Source organism: Sarcophilus harrisii, chromosome 1, assembly GCF_902635505.1.
Source record: "Sarcophilus harrisii chromosome 1, mSarHar1.11, whole genome shotgun sequence".
Classification (NCBI taxonomy): domain Eukaryota; kingdom Metazoa; phylum Chordata; class Mammalia; order Dasyuromorphia; family Dasyuridae; genus Sarcophilus; species Sarcophilus harrisii.
Window position 1 is genome coordinate 688,797,771 of NC_045426.1, and position 17,159 is coordinate 688,814,929.

General features: G+C 44.2%; 1 protein-coding gene across 1 annotated transcript in view; it reads left to right on the top strand.

Annotated features, from left to right (window-relative positions):
• Positions 1-17,159, top strand: part of CUX2 (cut like homeobox 2) — a 303,004-nt gene that overhangs the window by 258,803 nt on the left and 27,042 nt on the right. The window contains exons 10-16 of the mRNA XM_031948557.1: positions 2,970-3,018; positions 4,279-4,383; positions 9,240-9,431; positions 10,641-10,699; positions 11,740-11,788; positions 11,885-11,984; positions 13,196-13,855. Coding sequence (XP_031804417.1) covers positions 2,970-3,018; positions 4,279-4,383; positions 9,240-9,431; positions 10,641-10,699; positions 11,740-11,788; positions 11,885-11,984; positions 13,196-13,855 — 1,214 coding nt within the window. The remainder of the gene's footprint in view (positions 1-2,969; positions 3,019-4,278; positions 4,384-9,239; positions 9,432-10,640; positions 10,700-11,739; positions 11,789-11,884; positions 11,985-13,195; positions 13,856-17,159) is intronic.

Here is a 17,159-nt window from a genome sequence, read left to right on the forward strand (position 1 = left end):
GAGAGATCTATATTATAGATAGGCTATAGATGCAATTGGTGGATAATATATATGGATATCATATAGATATTATAGGTAGCTAAAGATATAGACTTATTAGATATGTAATATACAATAGATATATTCAAGAGAGAAATGAATGGATGGGTCGATAGATTGGATGGATGGATGAGTAGTTAGATATAATAGATCAGATAAACAGATAGCTAATATTCAATGGTTATATCCAAAGTGGTTTGGGAGGGAGGATTCCAGTGACCCTGCCAATCACAGAAGCTGGGAGTTTAAAGGGATCTCAATGGTCTTGTAGTCTAACCCTACACAACCCTACACCAGCATCACGTACCTCACATAGTCATCCCAAAACGGCCTTCCTCACTGCTGACCCCCAGCACCCTCATCCTGACCCCTTCCCACCTTGAGGATCACATCCTGACCCCTCCATCCCACACTCACCATCTTGCCGCCCCACGACTCTCTCACTAAGATGCCGGAACAGACATCTTCGGGAGCTTGGTTCAGGAGCATCCCAGGGCCCTGCAGACTCAGGGGCCAACCAGCGGAAGGACAGGCAGTCTGAGCTGCCTGAGCGGTGGCTGGCTCCTCGTGTGGTACGCGCACCCACTTTGGAGCATGTCAGGGAAGCAGGAGCTGGAGTTGAGCTGACTCCTTCACTTCATTAAATGTACATTCGCTGCTCTTATTTTTGTTGGGAAGATGCCATCTATTTTTACGAGGCAGGAACATCTCTTGCTCCCCTTGGCACCCACCAGCATCCTCCGCTGCCAAACACTTACAGCTGTTCAAATGTTTTGCCAGTCTCACAAACACACGGCAACAGAATTTTCATTCACATTATGCAACACAGAAAGAACACTTAATCATATAATACCAAAACAGATGTTCTCGGATAATTTGATATGCCATTCGTACAACGTGAAGTTGTAAATTATCTTGCCTTTGATCAAGGCTCGAAGCTTTGACTATGGGGGAGTAAGAAGTAAAATGGTCAGGGTGGGTCAAGGAGAAAAGGGTCAAGAAACCCAGCCCTTCTCCTTCCAGTAGTCTACCAGATCCTCCTCTTTCTCCTCCTCTTCCATTTCCACCTCTTTCCTTCTCTTTCATCCTCATCCTCATCATCATCCTCCTCTTTTTCTCCCTTCTCCTACTCTTCCTCCTCCCTCTCTTCCTCCTCCTCTTCTTTTTCTTCTTCCCCTTTTCCTCCTCCTCTTCCTCTTCTTTGTCCTCTTCCTCCTCCCCGAGCTCCTTGACATGTGAGCCCACCGTGGCCTCATACCCTTGGCCACAAGAGCCGAGTAAGCACCTTCAATCCCAAACTCTGGAACAGGGCTGTGGAGGGGACTGTTCAGAAAAGGAGCCATTCAGCTATGTTATACCCAACCTGATCAACTTTCTGTTCCCTGAATTCAACCCTCCATCTCTCATCACTATGCTTTTGTATAGATTGTACATCATGACTGAAATTCCCTCCCTCCTCCCCACTGCTTCTTGGGTCCCTGTCTCCCTTCACTTACTATTTTTGTGACTCTGGGCAGTCACTTAAACTCCCTGAGTCTCAGGCTTCTCATCTGTAAAATGGGGAAATTGGATTATACCAGATAGTCACCCATTCAGAATCATGATTATCTTATTCCATCTCCCAGAAATTTTCCTCCTTTTTTTTCCTCATGGCTCTTTGCCTCAAGGTCTCCCACACAGCATTTTTGAGCCCCAAGACTGAGAGACAGTCTTTTCTCACCAGCACTACATATTCTATTTCCAAAACCATAACAAGGGTGAGGTGTCTGGGGCTTTGTTCCAGAGCACTAGAATTTCAAGGGAGCAAAAACTTTAATGTACATACTCTATCAACAGCTAAAATCCATTAACAGAACTAATTCCCATTCCCACTCAACAAATTTAGCTTTCTTCTTGTTCATTTTCACAATCAGGCCTTATAAAATTCATTTGAAGGTTGTTGTCAGCTCACATAGAAGCAATAGCTGTTTATATTAATGGCTTATCCTCCTATTGAATTTGTACTTTTCTCAAGGGGAGAGATTCAGTTCAATTTAAGCACTTCTTATGTACCACACAGAAGTTGCCTTTCTGCTGGGGAAGGAGGGGGGGAATGCAACATATAAACAGGTAAATATAGTCACCATTTATTCAGCCAACATTTACAAAACTCCTATTACATCCCAAGCACTAGTGCCGCAGAAATAAAGACAAAAGCAAAACTTCTTGCCTTCAGAGAATGGAGGATTTGCGCCTTGGCTAAATTTTGTATCTCCCTGAGCACCTAATACGGGACTCCGTACACAGTAATCCAGGGGTCCTCAAACTTTTTAAGTAGGGGGCCAGTTCACTGTCCCTCAGGCTGTTGGAGGACCGGACTATAGTAAAAACAAAAACTTTGTTTTGTGGGCCTTTAAATAAAGAAACTTCATAGCCCTGGGTGAGGAGGATAAACATCCTCAGCTGCTGCATCTGGCCCGCGGCCGTAGTTTGAGGACCCCTGCAGTAATCCCTTGAGAAATGATAGTTGGAGGGATGTTTTGGTGAGGAGTTGGAGGTTTTCTGTTTTTTTATGATTAAGAAGGAAGCAAGCCCTTCTTGACCCATCATTCTAGCCAGCTCCTTTTTGTCAGTCAGGGACGAAAGCTCCCTGTACAATCCAGTTTCCTAGATGGGGTGTCAGGCTCAAGTCAGATCCTGCTGCTTTCAGCTGAGTAGCAAGTTAATCTCGGGAATTAATGACAGAATGCCCACTTTCCTCACAGAAAGAAGTCTGTCAACCAGGGGGTGAGCCCCTTACCTGACCATGTAGGGGGGAGAGATGGTTCCGTTTCTGGAGTCCCCTCTCCTTGCCAGCACTGCCAGTAGGCACAGGGAGGGTGGGCGGTTGGGCTGGGTCCCTCACTTTCATCCTGGAAACCTTCTTTCACGGCTTCTCTTTTTTGTCTCAGGGCAGATGAAGTAGGAATGATCATGACCAACCTGGAAAAAGCCAATCAGGTAAGAAGACTAAGAGTGCATGAAAGGACTGCTTCCTTTCCCTTTTAACTCTTAATTTGTTCCTGCAAAGGGAGGTAAGGTTAGTAGTGGGGTAGAAGGCCAGTTGCTACAGAAAATCAATATGATGGAGAGGATAGTATGAAGGACTTGTAATTAAGAGACCTTGAGTTCAAATCCTACATTGGATACGTGTTCACTTATGTCTGACTCTTCATGACCCCACTTGGGATTTTCTTGGCAGAGATACTAGACTGGTTTGCCATTTCCTTCACTAGTTCATTTTACAAATGGAAAAACTGAGGCAAACGAGGCAAAGTGACTTGCCCAGGGTCACACAGGTACTAAGTGTCTAAAGCCAGATTTGAACTCAGAAAGATGAGCTTCCCGAGTGCGCAGTACATTGTGCACTATGGCACCACCTAGCTTCCTGACTGTATTTCCTGGCGTGTAAAATGGGGGAATTGGTGCATGGGACCACTGAGGTGTCCTTTCTAGTTCTCACTCTATAACACTTGAGTGCTGGATTTAGACTCATGGGCCTGGTTTCTAATTCCTTCTCAGAGTCTTTCAAGTTGTATGACCCTAAGTCATTTTTTCTTTCTGAGTCTCATTTTTTTTTTCATCCCCAAATTGGAGCTGATATCTTGTCAGAGATGAAGGAAGCATGGAAGGAAGCACTGATGGGGAAATGGATCCACAGTGGTCTACTCCCAAATGCCCAATAAGGATACCCAAATTTTTAGAGAGATATGTTTCTCAGGAGTATTATAATTTCTACAGAGCCCAATGCAAATTAAATCTGTTTCTATCAATTTGGAAATAAAACTGGAAAATGGGAGTTATGATCATAGGCTTGTTCTTTGGATCAGATGAGATAAGGATTTTGTAGATCCCTACAAATTGTTGGTTAGTATTATTACTATTATTATTATTATGGGGAGATGGGGGCTCAGAGCTATCAAGCCATCAGCACAGTGGCCTCCTTCCTGAGTCCTCCAAAGGGACAAAAGGCAGAATCACCTGATGAGGGGAAAATACTCTGAAATGTGTTCCAGGAAGCTAGGGAATAAAAAAAAAAAGAGGAAGCTAACAACCTGAGTGATACTGTCATGGTTCCCACCAGTTCAAGACCCAAGTTCAGAGTGAAGATAAATGAACCTCCTTTTCTATAACTTTGCAGAGCTGTCAGCTGCTCATCTTCTCTCCCTCTTCCCCCTCCCCATCCTACCCTTGCTGCTTCTTCCTTCCTCCATCCTACAGAGAGCTGAGGCGGCTCAGAGGGAAGTGGAAAGCCTGCGGGAGCAGCTAGCATCTGTCAATAGCTCCATCCGCCTGGCATGCTGCTCTCCCCAAGGACCCAGCGGGGTAAGGATGAGAAGCAAAGTACCAAGGAGGGAGGAACTGCTCCCTTAGCAGTTGGGGGCATCAGGGTGGTTAAAGGGCCATGAATCTGCTGCACACGTTTGTGATTTCTATCTGTGTCTTACAAATGTGTATCTTTGCCTGGGTCTCCATGTCTCTATGTATGTGTGTGTTTAGATTGTCTCTTAAGTGGGTATTGGGTCATGGCTCTGATCTTTGACTTCCCTCAGCCACCACCTTCTCCATGAGCCTTTTCCTTATCCCCACTGCCACAAGCCTTCCTCTGCCCCTAAATTACCATTACCCTGTGTAATCTGTATATATTTTCCATATTGCTTGTATGTATCTATATGCTGTCTCAGAATAGAATAGAATATAAATAGGATATAGGAATAACCACTTCTGGAGGGCGGAGACCAGTTCATTCCCTAACAACCAGTGGCATGCACATAGTAGGAATTTAATAAATGTTGATTGGTTTCCACTTCCATCGGTGGGTGCACATGTGTGTGTGTGTGCCTGGATCCACAGCTCTTCAGCATCCAGCAGCATTTCTCTGTGTGTGCTTGTGCCTGGGTGGGTCAGCAGTTTTGTGTCTCTAAGGTGGGTCTTTACATTCTCACTCTTCTAGGAGAGAGGGAGAGAGACAAACAGACAGACAGACAGACAGAGTAGCATAGTTTGCTTACCTGTAAAACATATATCAGCATCAACTGGTGTCTCCATGTCTCTTCCTCCTCACATCTATCTCCCAGGACATCCAGTTTCCTCTCAGGCTCAGGTCAAGTGGTGCCTTCTACACAAAGCCTACCCTGATTTCTTCTTCCCTGACAGATTTTCCTTCCCCGTGCAAAATTGCTTTGTATTCATTATTATATATTCCAATGTGTGTATATGCATCTGTATACATATATATATAACATTTGTATATATACATATGTAAAAATAAAGATAGAAAAATGAAGCGATAGAGATATATAGATTAGATAGGTAGATGGTAGAGATAGATAATATAGATATATAGATGAGATAGGTGGTAGAGATAGATTGGATAGATGGGAAAGAGAGAGAGAGAGGAGAGAGAGAGAGAGAGAGAGATGGATTGATGGTAGAGGTAAATTAGATAATAGATAAATGGATGGATAGATAGAGAGATGATGAGATTAAATGGTAGATATAGATTAGATAGGTGGTAGAGAAATTATAGAAATAGATTAATTGATTGATTGATTAGATAGATGGATGGATGGATTGATATAGATAGATAGATATGAGATAGATGGTAGAGATAGATTAGATAGATGGTAGAGAAATAATAGAGATAGATTGATTAATTAGATAGATGGGTGGATGGATAGATATAGTTAGATGGATGAGAGAGATAGATGGATCATAGATGGATGATAGAGATAGATGGTAGAGATAGATTAGATGATAGAAAGAGATGATAGAGAGATATATATGGATGGACAGATATAGATAGCTGGATGATAGAGAGAGATGATAATTAGAGAGAGATGATAGAGACAAATTGATTAGATAGATGGATGGATGAATAGAGATGGATGATAGAGGTGACAAATAGATGAAAGAGAGAAATTTGATAGATAACTGGATGGACAGATATAGATAGCTGGATGATAGAAATAGATTTTAGAAGGAGATAACAGAGATAGAGAGATGGATGATAGAGATGGATGGATGAATATAGATAGATGGATTATAGAGATAGATGATAATTAGAGAGATAATAGAATAGATTAGATAGGTAGATGGATATATAGGTAGATATAGATGGATTATAAAGATGATAAATGGATAGATGATAGAGATAAATTTGATAGATAAATAGATGGATGGATAGATAGGTAGATATAAATAGATGGAAGATAGAAATGATAGAAGGAAATTATAGAAATAGATATATCATAAGGAAAGATTAGATAAATGGTAGAGAGAGTTGATAGAGAGGGAGAATGATAGAGATAAATGGTAGAGAGAGATGAAAAAGAGATAAATGGACAGATTAGATGGATGGATAGATGAGAGAGAGATTAGAGAGATGATAGAGATAAATATGTGGGTGGATAGATACAGATAGATGAGTAAAATAAATGATATAGATAGATATATGGATAGATAGATAGATGACAAATATGGAGAAAACAGAGTGTAGTATAATGAATAGGCACATTGGGCTTCAAATCCTTTTGAAGGCATTTATTACCTTGTGATCTGGCAAATTACTTCTCTAGGACTCAGTTTCCTCATCTATAAAATGTTGGATTGGATCATCTCTAAGGTCCCTTCCTGCTCCAGAATATGATCCTGTATTGTCTCCTCCAGCTAAACTGTAAACTTGAGCACAAGGACAATTTTACTTTTGTCTGTGACCCCAGGAGCTGGCATGTCATAGGCATTTAATAAATGCTTATGAATCGATCAGTACAAGTATAGACCATATCTACTTGTCTCTTGGGTACCTATCTGTGTGTTTTTTCTCTCTATATCTGTATCTATGTAGGTGTGGACGTATCCACATTAGCATGGCTGTCCAGAATGTGTCCATATATGCTTATGTTTGTGTGCAATTGTCCTTGTATCTCTGTGTAAATGAGGGAGGAAAGAGACTGGGAGAGGGTGAGCTCCCTTTAGCCTGGTATCGGTTCTTAATTAACCCCCTTGGAACCCAGCAAACAGCCATGCTAATCAGCCACTAGGAACTTGGCTGGTTTGGGGGCGGGGTGAGGTTTTTTTCATAGTAGAAACAGTGAACCTCATTGCTAATTAATTTAATGTATTAATGACATCCGTTTCCTGTTTCAGTCGGCATTTATCTTCCCTGCAGAATAGCTTTTTTTTCTCTTGATACCTGTTGTGTTTGTTTACTTGGAGTCCTTCCCTAAGACCATGCCATCCCCCTCTCCCTGCCCTCCCTTTCTGTCTTCCCCACCCCCTACAGTAGATTCTCAGAATTCAAAGTCAGAAACTACTTTACTTGGTAGCACAATGGAAATATTTCTAAAATATGAGCCAGAGGCCTTCTTGGACCTCGGTTTCCTCTTTTGTAAAATAAGGGAATTGGATGAGATGGCTTCTGAGATTCTTTTCAGTTTTAGCGCTGAAATTTGATGATACTGACCTTTCTCTGAGAATGGAAGATGTAGAATTTTGTAGGAAGTCACAATACATCTCTAAAGAGGGATTGTGAGCCCTGGAGTTTCTTGCTAAATTTGAAACCATAATGGCAGCCTCAACCCAACTATGCCACAGGAAACAAGGAAGCCATGTGATCAAAGAGAGGAAATCAGATTTTCCAATTGGCCAGTTTGCCCATCATAATCCTAATCAGAGACTCATGCCATATTCACACTAGAAAGAACATTTGAAAAGGTAGAGATTGGTGGACCCTTGGCCTGAAGTCAGGAGAGACCTGGTTCAAGACCCATCCTGACACCAAAGGCTTCCCTGACTCAGTTTCCTCATTTGATAAATGGGGGTGATAAAATGGTCTCTGTTTCAGACAGAAATTGGGATGTGAAATCATGTATAGAAAGTATTTCCCAAACCTTAAGGTCCAGTGTACATTTCTCATCCAATCCCCCCTCACCTCATAGAAGAATCAAATGAGACTCAGAGAGATTATGGAACCCCACATTTTAGAGTTGGAAGGGACCAAAGGTAGGCAAGTGACACATGAGAAGCACAGACAAAAGGAAGGAAGCATGAGATTATCTTGTGTCCTGGGTCTTCAGAGACCTTCTACTCCATCTCTGTCATTTTAAAAGATGAGGAAACTGAGATTGGGGAGAGTGACTTTCCCAAAGTCACACAAACAATAAGGAGCAGAAGCAGACCCCAAGACCTCTGACCCCACATATATTCACAGCACTGAGGCTTTCAGAACCCTGTTTTACAGCTGGAGGAAAATGGAAAACAGAAATCCAGAGACTTATCAGCCTAGGTTCCTTCTCTGCAAGGTGCCGAGTTTACAGGATCTTTAAAACCAGTCTGTCGACAAGCATTTATTAATCACTTATTGTGTGCCAGGCATTAATTGCCAAGGATGTAATGAATGGCCAAAATTTGCTCCCTGCCTTCAAGAAGCTTACATTTAAATGAGGCACCAAACGTGTATGAAATGCAAAAAGCTCTGACATACCCGTCCTAAGGTCCCTCCCATCTCTGACATTCCTTGTCCTAAAAGCCCTCCCAGCCCTGACAATCCCTGTTCTAAGGCCTGACATTTCCTGTTCTAAGTTTCCTTCTAGTTTTGACAGTGTAGGATAACTCATAACCCAAAATAAAGTGAATAAAAGTCAAGTGGCAAAACTGTGGTGATACAAATCAGTGTCCTAAAGGGAAAAAATTACATTGAGCTTAAGGATTAGAACTATCAGGCCAGATAGAGAAAAGAGAGAAAGGCATCCAGGTGAGGGGACAACAGGGACACAGTCATGGAGGTGGGAATTAACTCTCGTATGCTGATATAAATGATGATAGTCACAAAGTTGCTTAAATTCAAGGTTACAACTCAATGTGGGGTCACATAATTGAATTTGGGAGTTGTGAAATTATTATCAGTAAATGTGTGATTTGTATACCTATTTTATATGCCTACATACCCTGAGGTCATGTAGAAATCTCTTAGGCAAAAATAAATAAATAAATAAAATAAAAATAAAAATTTCTTGGGCAAAAATGTCACAAGCAGAAAAAGTTTAAGCCTGTCTATAAGAGGGTTAGAACTGTGTTAGGCTCCATGGTGGCTTTTTGCTTTAAAATTCAGGTAATTCAGTCCCCTCCATCCATCCCCCTCTGTTCCCTTCCAAGAAAGTAAAGCTCATCTCTGTTTTCAGGATAAGGTCAACTATGCCCTGTGCTCTGGACCCAGGCTGGAGGCTGCCCTGGCCTCCAAGGACCGGGAGATCCTCCGACTTCTGAAAGACATCCAGCAACTCCAGAACTCCCTCCAGGAGCTAGAGGAGACATCAGCTAATCAGATAGCCGATCTGGAGAGGCAGCTCACTGCCAAGACCGAAGCAATCGAAGTAGGTGCAGTGAGAAGTCTCCAGAGACAGGCCCTGGGGACCATGGCAGACATGCAGGCAAGGGGAAGAGTGTCAGATCCCAAAAGAACTGATCTCAAAGTTGGGAGGGCCTTGAGTAGCCATTTCATTCAATCCCCTCCCACCCAGATAATCCTCTCTTACAAGGTCCCCAAAAAGTGGTTCCTGGCCTCTACTTGAAGACCTCCAGTGAGGAGAAGGCCCCCACTCCCCAGGAAAACCAGATCCACTCTGGAACCACTCTCATCATTAGGATGAATCCAAATCTGACTTTGACCTTGTGGTTGAAATCCTTAATGGGTTCCTAAAAGGGATGCCCAAGGAGAACAGTCATGATAGTTTATCCCCTTTAATGATAGCCTTCATTACAATTTATATAAGGAGGGGTGACATGATAGCCAATTGAGGAAGTTGGCTTTCTAGTTGGGGAGCCCTCGGTTCCAGGCCCACCTCTGACTTTGTCAGCTTTGGACATCCTAGGCTGATTGCTGGCTGTCATGGTAGCCCAGGTCATTCTCTGAGTGCAGTGGTACAGGGGGCTCATGAAATCACAACTCTGGTCAGAAAAGAATTTTATTAAAGACATTTTCCCCAACACAGACCTCATGTGGCCAGTCAGTTTATCCCTCTCCAGATTGGACAACCTATTACAGTCCCCTCTGTTAGTGTGAAAGTATGAACTGTGACCATTCTGTCCCAGGGGCACCGTGAAGGCAGAGATTGTGTCTCATCCAACATTCTTTCCCCCACTTTCCCGAAGCTCTCTGCACACAGTTGGTGGTTAATAAATACTGGTTGGATTAAATTAAATGCCCTCTCAAAACAGAATTACTCACCTACTGCAGTGGAGTCTAGTGGACAGAATGCTAGATCTGGACACATGGGTTCAAAGAGTGCCTCTGAAACTTGCTATGTAAGTGACTGTAGACAAGTCACTGGTAAGTTATCTGCAGCGAGGGAGCAAGATTCAATGGCCTCTGGGGTTCCTCTCACTATAGGATCTAGGATCTGTGGGTGGCCATCCCTCTTCCAAGGTCAAGCCCCAGAATCGGAAACATGGACTCTGGGAGGGCCATGGAAATATTCACGGATGGCAGTCGGGATGGGACAAGCCTTTTCTGGGGTTTAGAGAGATTTCCAGCTGTCTGCCATGAGTCCCGCCAACTCTGCTTTTGGGATTTCTTGTTTCAGAAGTTGGAGGAAAAACTCCAGGCTCAGTCTGACTATGAGGAAATTAAAACAGAGCTAAGGTATGGTGAGCAGAATCATGGTGACCATCCCCCTTTCTCTAGGAAAGGCCTCAGACTGGGGTGGGGGAAGGACAGAGTGCCTACTTCTCCCCTTTCCCTCCTCCTTTCTTTTTTCTCCACTCATCTCTCTTCTCTTCTCTTCTCTCTCTCTCTCTCTCTTTCTCTTTCTCTCTCCCTCTCTCTCTCACTGTTTTTCTCTCTGTCTCATCTCTCTCATCTCTGTTTCTCTCTATTCTCTCCTATCTCTTTCCATCTCACCTCTTTCTCTCTTCTAAATTCTTCTCTCTACTCTTTCTTTACCTCTTTATTCTTCTCTCTCCTCTCTTCTATTTTCTTTCTCCTCCTTTTTGTCCTTCCACCTCCTCTATCCTCTTTTTTCTCTTCTCCCTTTTTTCTCCCTCTTTTCTAGCTTTCTTTCCTTTCTCTTTTCTTTCCTTTCTCCTTATTCCTCCCTTCCTCTTCCTCTTGTCTCTCCTCTCTTTCTATTCTCTATTTAGTATAAGAAATTAGCAGAATAGAGTCTACTCAGGGAAAAACTGAGAAATGGGCTGAGTTTGTTGGCGCATCCCTCTCTCTCCCATTTGGACATTTCCTTATCCTTTGGAGGGTTCCTTTCCCATTGCCCATGGCCCCTCCTGGCAGGCTTTGACTGTCTGACGCACCAATGCCAAAAGCAGGCTATGCCCTCAGTTTTCTCCCTGCATTAGCAGCATTAGCATGAAGAGTCTCTTCTGCTCATTCCCTACACCACACTGAGTCCTATTCTCATTCAGGGGATCCACATAAAGGGGCCCTGGTAAATAGTAAATGATGAGCTCGTTAAATCCCCCTCCTATGGAGAGCCCTTTGGGAACCTGGGGGTCTTTCAAAGTGCCTATTTCCCCTACATCTGGGTGGCCCTGGAGTTGGGGTTTGGGGAGGGGGCGGACCACATCCAGTTGTTAAAGTTTTTATCTAATGGGACCATGGGTCCTTTCCCTGCCCTTGGGATGGGACCTCCAGTGGCCCTAATCCTAGATGGTTTCCCCTCTCTCTGGCAGCATCCTGAAAGCTATGAAACTGGCCTCCAGCACCTGCAGCCTCTCCCAGGTGAGCGTCTAGGAAGGGAGAAAATTTTCGAAAAATTTTCAGGCCCGAATTGAGCCTAACTCATCCCCTTCCCCTCCCGGGGTATTATCTCTGCAGAGTATGGCCAAGCCTGAGGACGCCTTGATGATAGGAAAGGATGGGTTCTTTCCTGCCCAGAAATTTCTCCTGGAAAAGCCGAGCCTCCTGACCAGCACTGGTAGGAATTATGGGAGCCTCGGTGTGGGCGGAGGGAGGAGCCACTACTCCAAAGGCCTTTCTGTACTTTTCCCCCCTCCTGGGGACTTCTTCCCGGCATGTAAGCAGGAGAAATGAGTCCGGGGAGGGTCCGCACCATTGGGCTAAAAGGTCAGACTGTGTCACTCCCTCATCTTGAAAAGCTACAAGACTAATCGAGTGAAACCAATACATCTGTGTCTAAGAACTTGGAGATCATCCCCTCTAGCCCTGGAAGGTGCTTAGAGATTACTTTAGAGATGAAGAAACTGAGGTCCAGAGACATCAATGTAGATTTGGGAGAGACTTCTGAGGTCATCTAGTCCTTACTTTGCATAGCAGAAAACAGGCCCACAGAAAGGAAGTGAGCCCCCAAAAGCAAGAGGCAGAGTTAAAATTTAACCTACAGGTCCCTCACTCTATATCTACGGCTCTTTCAATTTCCCTACAGCCTCTTAAGAGCTCAGCCTAAGTTCCCAAGCTCATCCCAATACTCATCAATACTCTTTTAACACCCTTGCCCTTTCTATACACATTCATTTCTACTCACCTCCCCCATTTTTAGATGGGAAAACTGAGGTCCAACATTTCTCTCTCCTTTAATACCCTTTCTCTATATATACACATTCATTTCTACCCACTTCCCCCATTTTTAGATAGGAAAACTGAGGCCAAACATTTCTCTCTCCTTTAATACCCTTTCTCTATATATACACATTCATTTCTACCCACTTCCTCCATTTTTAGATGGGAAAATTGAGGTCAAACATTTCTCTCTCCTTTAACACTCTTTCCCTTTCTATACACCTTTATTTCTACCCATGTCTCCCATTTTGATATGGAAAAACTGAGGCCCACTGGAATGGTGATGTGAGATGAGATTAGGGTGGGGAGTTTTTCCTTGATCTTCATCCCGTACCAGTCATCTCCTAAAGTAGCCTCTATGTAGCTGCCCACTTCGCAACTCAGGATTCAGCTGCAGACAGTGTGCTTCTTAATTTCTTTATGCTTCATTTTCCACATCTGTAAAACGGACAGGATAATTCATGGGTTCATTACAAAGATCAAATGAGATGATGGAGATAAAAGCATCTTGGAAAATTGCAAAGATCCTGGTGGTGAAAGGGGTGGCCTCCCCGGGGGGGTCCCCGCTGGCCTTGGCCCCTATAGCTCCCCTCTGTCTTTATTCTCTAGAGGAGGATCATTCTGAAGATGATTCTGTCAAAGATTCTCTGGGAACCGACCAGTCCTACCCCTCCCCCCAGCAGATGCCTCATCCTTCAGGGCCAGAAGACCCCATCTCGCCGAGTCCCGTCCAGTCCCTGCTGGGCCCTGGCTTGGGGCAGGAAGGCCAAAGGACTTTCTCTCTGTCCCCCTTCCCTAGCCTGGGCTCTGGCGAGAGGCTTCCAGGGGAGGCGCTGCTCCCCAAGCCAATGATGCCCCCGGCATTCAAGGGTGAGGCCGGGGGCCTGCTGGTGTTCCCGCCAGCCTTCTACAACGCCAAGCCCCCACCGCCTCCGGCCCCCCCCAACCCGCCTGCCAGCACTGACACCACAACCCCCGCACCTCCCGGGGACCAGGTGGAGGGCGGCACGGTGGACGAGGAGCAGCTGGACACGGCCGAGATCGCTTTCCAGGTGAAGGAACAGCTGCTGAAACACAATATTGGGCAGCGAGTGTTTGGCCACTATGTGCTCGGTCTGTCCCAGGGCTCGGTCAGTGAGATCCTGGCCCGGCCCAAGCCCTGGAGGAAGCTCACGGTGAAGGGCAAGGAGCCCTTCATCAAGATGAAGCAGTTCCTGTCCGATGAGCAGAACGTGCTGGCGCTGAGGACCATTCAGGTGCGCCAGCGAGGTGAGTGAACTACCCGCCCGCCATCTTCCAATGGGCCACCAGCCGGGCCGTAGACTGGGCCTCTCTCCATCCTCTCCAGTCAGGCCGGTTCAATCAAACAGATATTCCTTAAGCACCTACTGTGTGCCCAATCCTGGAGTTAAGAGACTCTAAAAATCAGAAATAATCCCTGTGCTCAAGTCCCTGTGCAAACTCAGGGAGTTTGCAGTTCTGGCTGGAGGAAGCAAAAGCATTAAGGCAACCCAAATATACAAAGTAACCTGCAGTGATACAAAAGCAAAAGGAAAATAGTAAGCCTGCCCTCAGAGAGATTACATTCTATGAGAGGAGCAACATGAACGCCAGCATTAGGGCAACACAAATATATACCAAGTAACATGCGGTGATACAAAGACAAATTGTAAATAGTATACCCGCATTAAAGCTATATACAAAGTAATATGCAGTGATACAAAAATGAAAATACTATAACTACCCTCAAGAAGCTTCTCTTCCACTGGGGGGAAGGATACTATAAGTAATTACAAAACACATTTCAGGGAGTGGGGCAGATTATGAGTCAAACCTAACACCAAAAGAATCAAAGAATCAGGATGATCCTTATGTAGATAGCGACACCTGATATAATCCTTCAATTTCAGTTCAGTTCAGTAAGCATTTATTAAACTCCTACTGTATACCAGGACCTGGACTAAGTACTAAAGATACAAAAGCAATTCCTGCGTGAGATGAATGTATATTATAACTGGGGGATTTATCTAATTTAGCATGTTGCTCAATTAGGTAGAAATCAAATCAAGAAAAGTGTATGGAGCATCATTTGTATGCAAGCAACTATGTTGGATATTTTGGGGCTCAGTATCCATGTTCTCACCAGCACGAATTCTAACTCCTCCATGCATTGTCAGCCTGTGGGATGCTTCTCAACATCTAGTTCTGGTCCTACCATGTTTTCTTTGGGTCAGTTATGGGCACCACAGCTTAGAAAGTGGATAAGTCAGCATCCAGAAGGTGGTTAATCCAGGGCCACAAATATGGGAATCATTGGAGGCACAAGAATATTAAACTTGGAAAAGAGAACCTTAGGGGGATTATAACTGTGTTAGACAATAGATGGATAGATGGATGGATGGAAGGATGAATGGATGGATGGGCAGATTAAAATATGGGTGGGTGGATGGATGGATAGATAGATAGATGGTGGATAGAGGGATGACAGCTAGGGTGTGCCATGGTGCAGTGTGCCAGGTCTAGAATCTCATTGATTTCAGATCTGGCCTTGGATTGCTGCTGGCTGTGTGACCCTGGGCAAGTCACTTTACCCTGTTTGCCTCAGCTTCCTCATCTGTAAAATGAGCTGAAGAAAGAAATGGCAAACCATTCCATTATCTTTGCCAAGAAAATCCCAAATTGGATCACAAATAGTTGGACATGACTGAAATGATTGGACAACAACAAAGATAGGTAGAGCATTTGTTTTTACTAGTTGCTAACAATCAAGCAGTCCATGACCTCAAGGAGTTTACACTCCAATGGAAGAAGATAAAAGGGAGCTGAATGGACTGCATGATTTAGAGCCTGTGGCCAGGGAGTAAGGTGGAGGCTTGAGTCTAGACAAAATAAGGAAAAACTCCCATCTCAGAAGCCAAGGTAGTTTCCAGGACAGAGTCCAAGTTTCTAGTGAAGAGGAGCTAGGGATGGTGGTTAGAATAGAAGCGTTATGGTTTGGAACCAGTGGCCAGGTGTTCTTGGATTGGCTAAAGGTGAGCAAGGGACCCAACCGTCTGAGCTGCCTTGGGTGGTAATGAGGCCCTTGGCTCTGGAGAGCTTTGAGTAGAAGTTGGTTGGGGTCTTGTCAGGACTATAGTAGAGGGGATTCCGGTTTAAGTTTGGATAGGACCAGATGAAAATCTGTGCTTCTGCAGCTCATTCTTTTGAATCCCAGGCAGCAGGACTAAGAGCAGGTGCACATTGAAAAGGGGCAGATTTCATCTCAATATCAGGAAAATCTTCCTGACAATGAGAGCTAAGGCAAAGTGGGTTGAGCTCCTCCCAGAGGGAGCCCTCCCCCTTCCTAGAGGCCTTCAAGCCATTTCTCAGGCTTAAAACACAGAGCAGGGATTTTGGACCAACTGGCCACTGAGGGGCCTCCCAATGCTCCGCAGCTCTGATTGAACTAAAGCTTCTACTGTGTCGTGAAATTCCAACTCAATACTTAGGCTGGTATCCCTCACACATGATGCACAACCATACTGCCACCTTTCCTGCCATCTCTCACACACAACAGCCTGCTGGGCCCCACCAAAAGCCCTGCAGTGCCCCAGAAATTTGAATTTTTGAAGATTATGATGTCCCTGACTTGAAGCTAATGGCATTACCAGGAGAATTTTGGTATTTAAAAAAAAGATAGGCTTTGATTCAAGGGATCTCTCTCTCTCTCTCTCTCTCTCTCTCTCTCTCTCTCTCTCTCTCTCTCTCTCTCTCTTTCTCTCTCTCTTCTCTCCCTTGTTTCTTTCTCTCTTTTCTTTTTCTTTTTCTTCTCTCTCTTACTGCTCTCTTTCCAGCTCTTCCCTTTCTATTCTCTCTTCTTCCTTTCTTCTCTCTCTTCTTTTTCTTTTATCTCCTCTCTGTCTCTCTCCTTCTGTTTTCCCTTTCTCTGTTTCTCTCTTCTTCTCTTTCCCTCTCTCTTCTTCATCTCTATCTCTCTGTGTCTTTTTTTTGTGTTTCTTTCTGAGTCTCTCTCCTCCTTCTCTCTCCATCCCTCTCTCTCTCACATACCCCTTCTTCCTCCTCTCTGTCTCTCCCCCTCTCTCTCTCTCACCCCTTCTTCCTCTTCTCTTTCTCCCGCTCTCCCTTTCTCTCTTCTCCTCTATATTTCAGACTATATTCATCAGCAGGATCTCTTTTCTCCCCACCAGGACCTGCCCCAATTACTCTGACTCTTGTGACTTACTTCCTGGGCTTGCCTAGTCACCAAGTGTTTGTTAAGCATTTACTGTATGTCAGGCACTTTTGAAAGCCCTGGGGAAAAAATACAAAGAAAGGCCAAAAAAAAAAAAAAGAGCTCACAAATGAATAGAGAAATAACATCTAAATAAAACTATATATACTGTAACAATGGAAGACAGTCTAAAAAAGGGGAGGTACCACCAGCTGTGTGACAGTAAAAGGCCTCCTGAAAAACATGTGATTTTAGTGGACATTCAAGCAGCAAGGGAAATTGAGAGGTAGAGGTGAGGAGGGAGGGGCATCCCAGATTTAAGCATCGCCAGTACAAAACTGTGAAGTCTGGATATAGAATGTT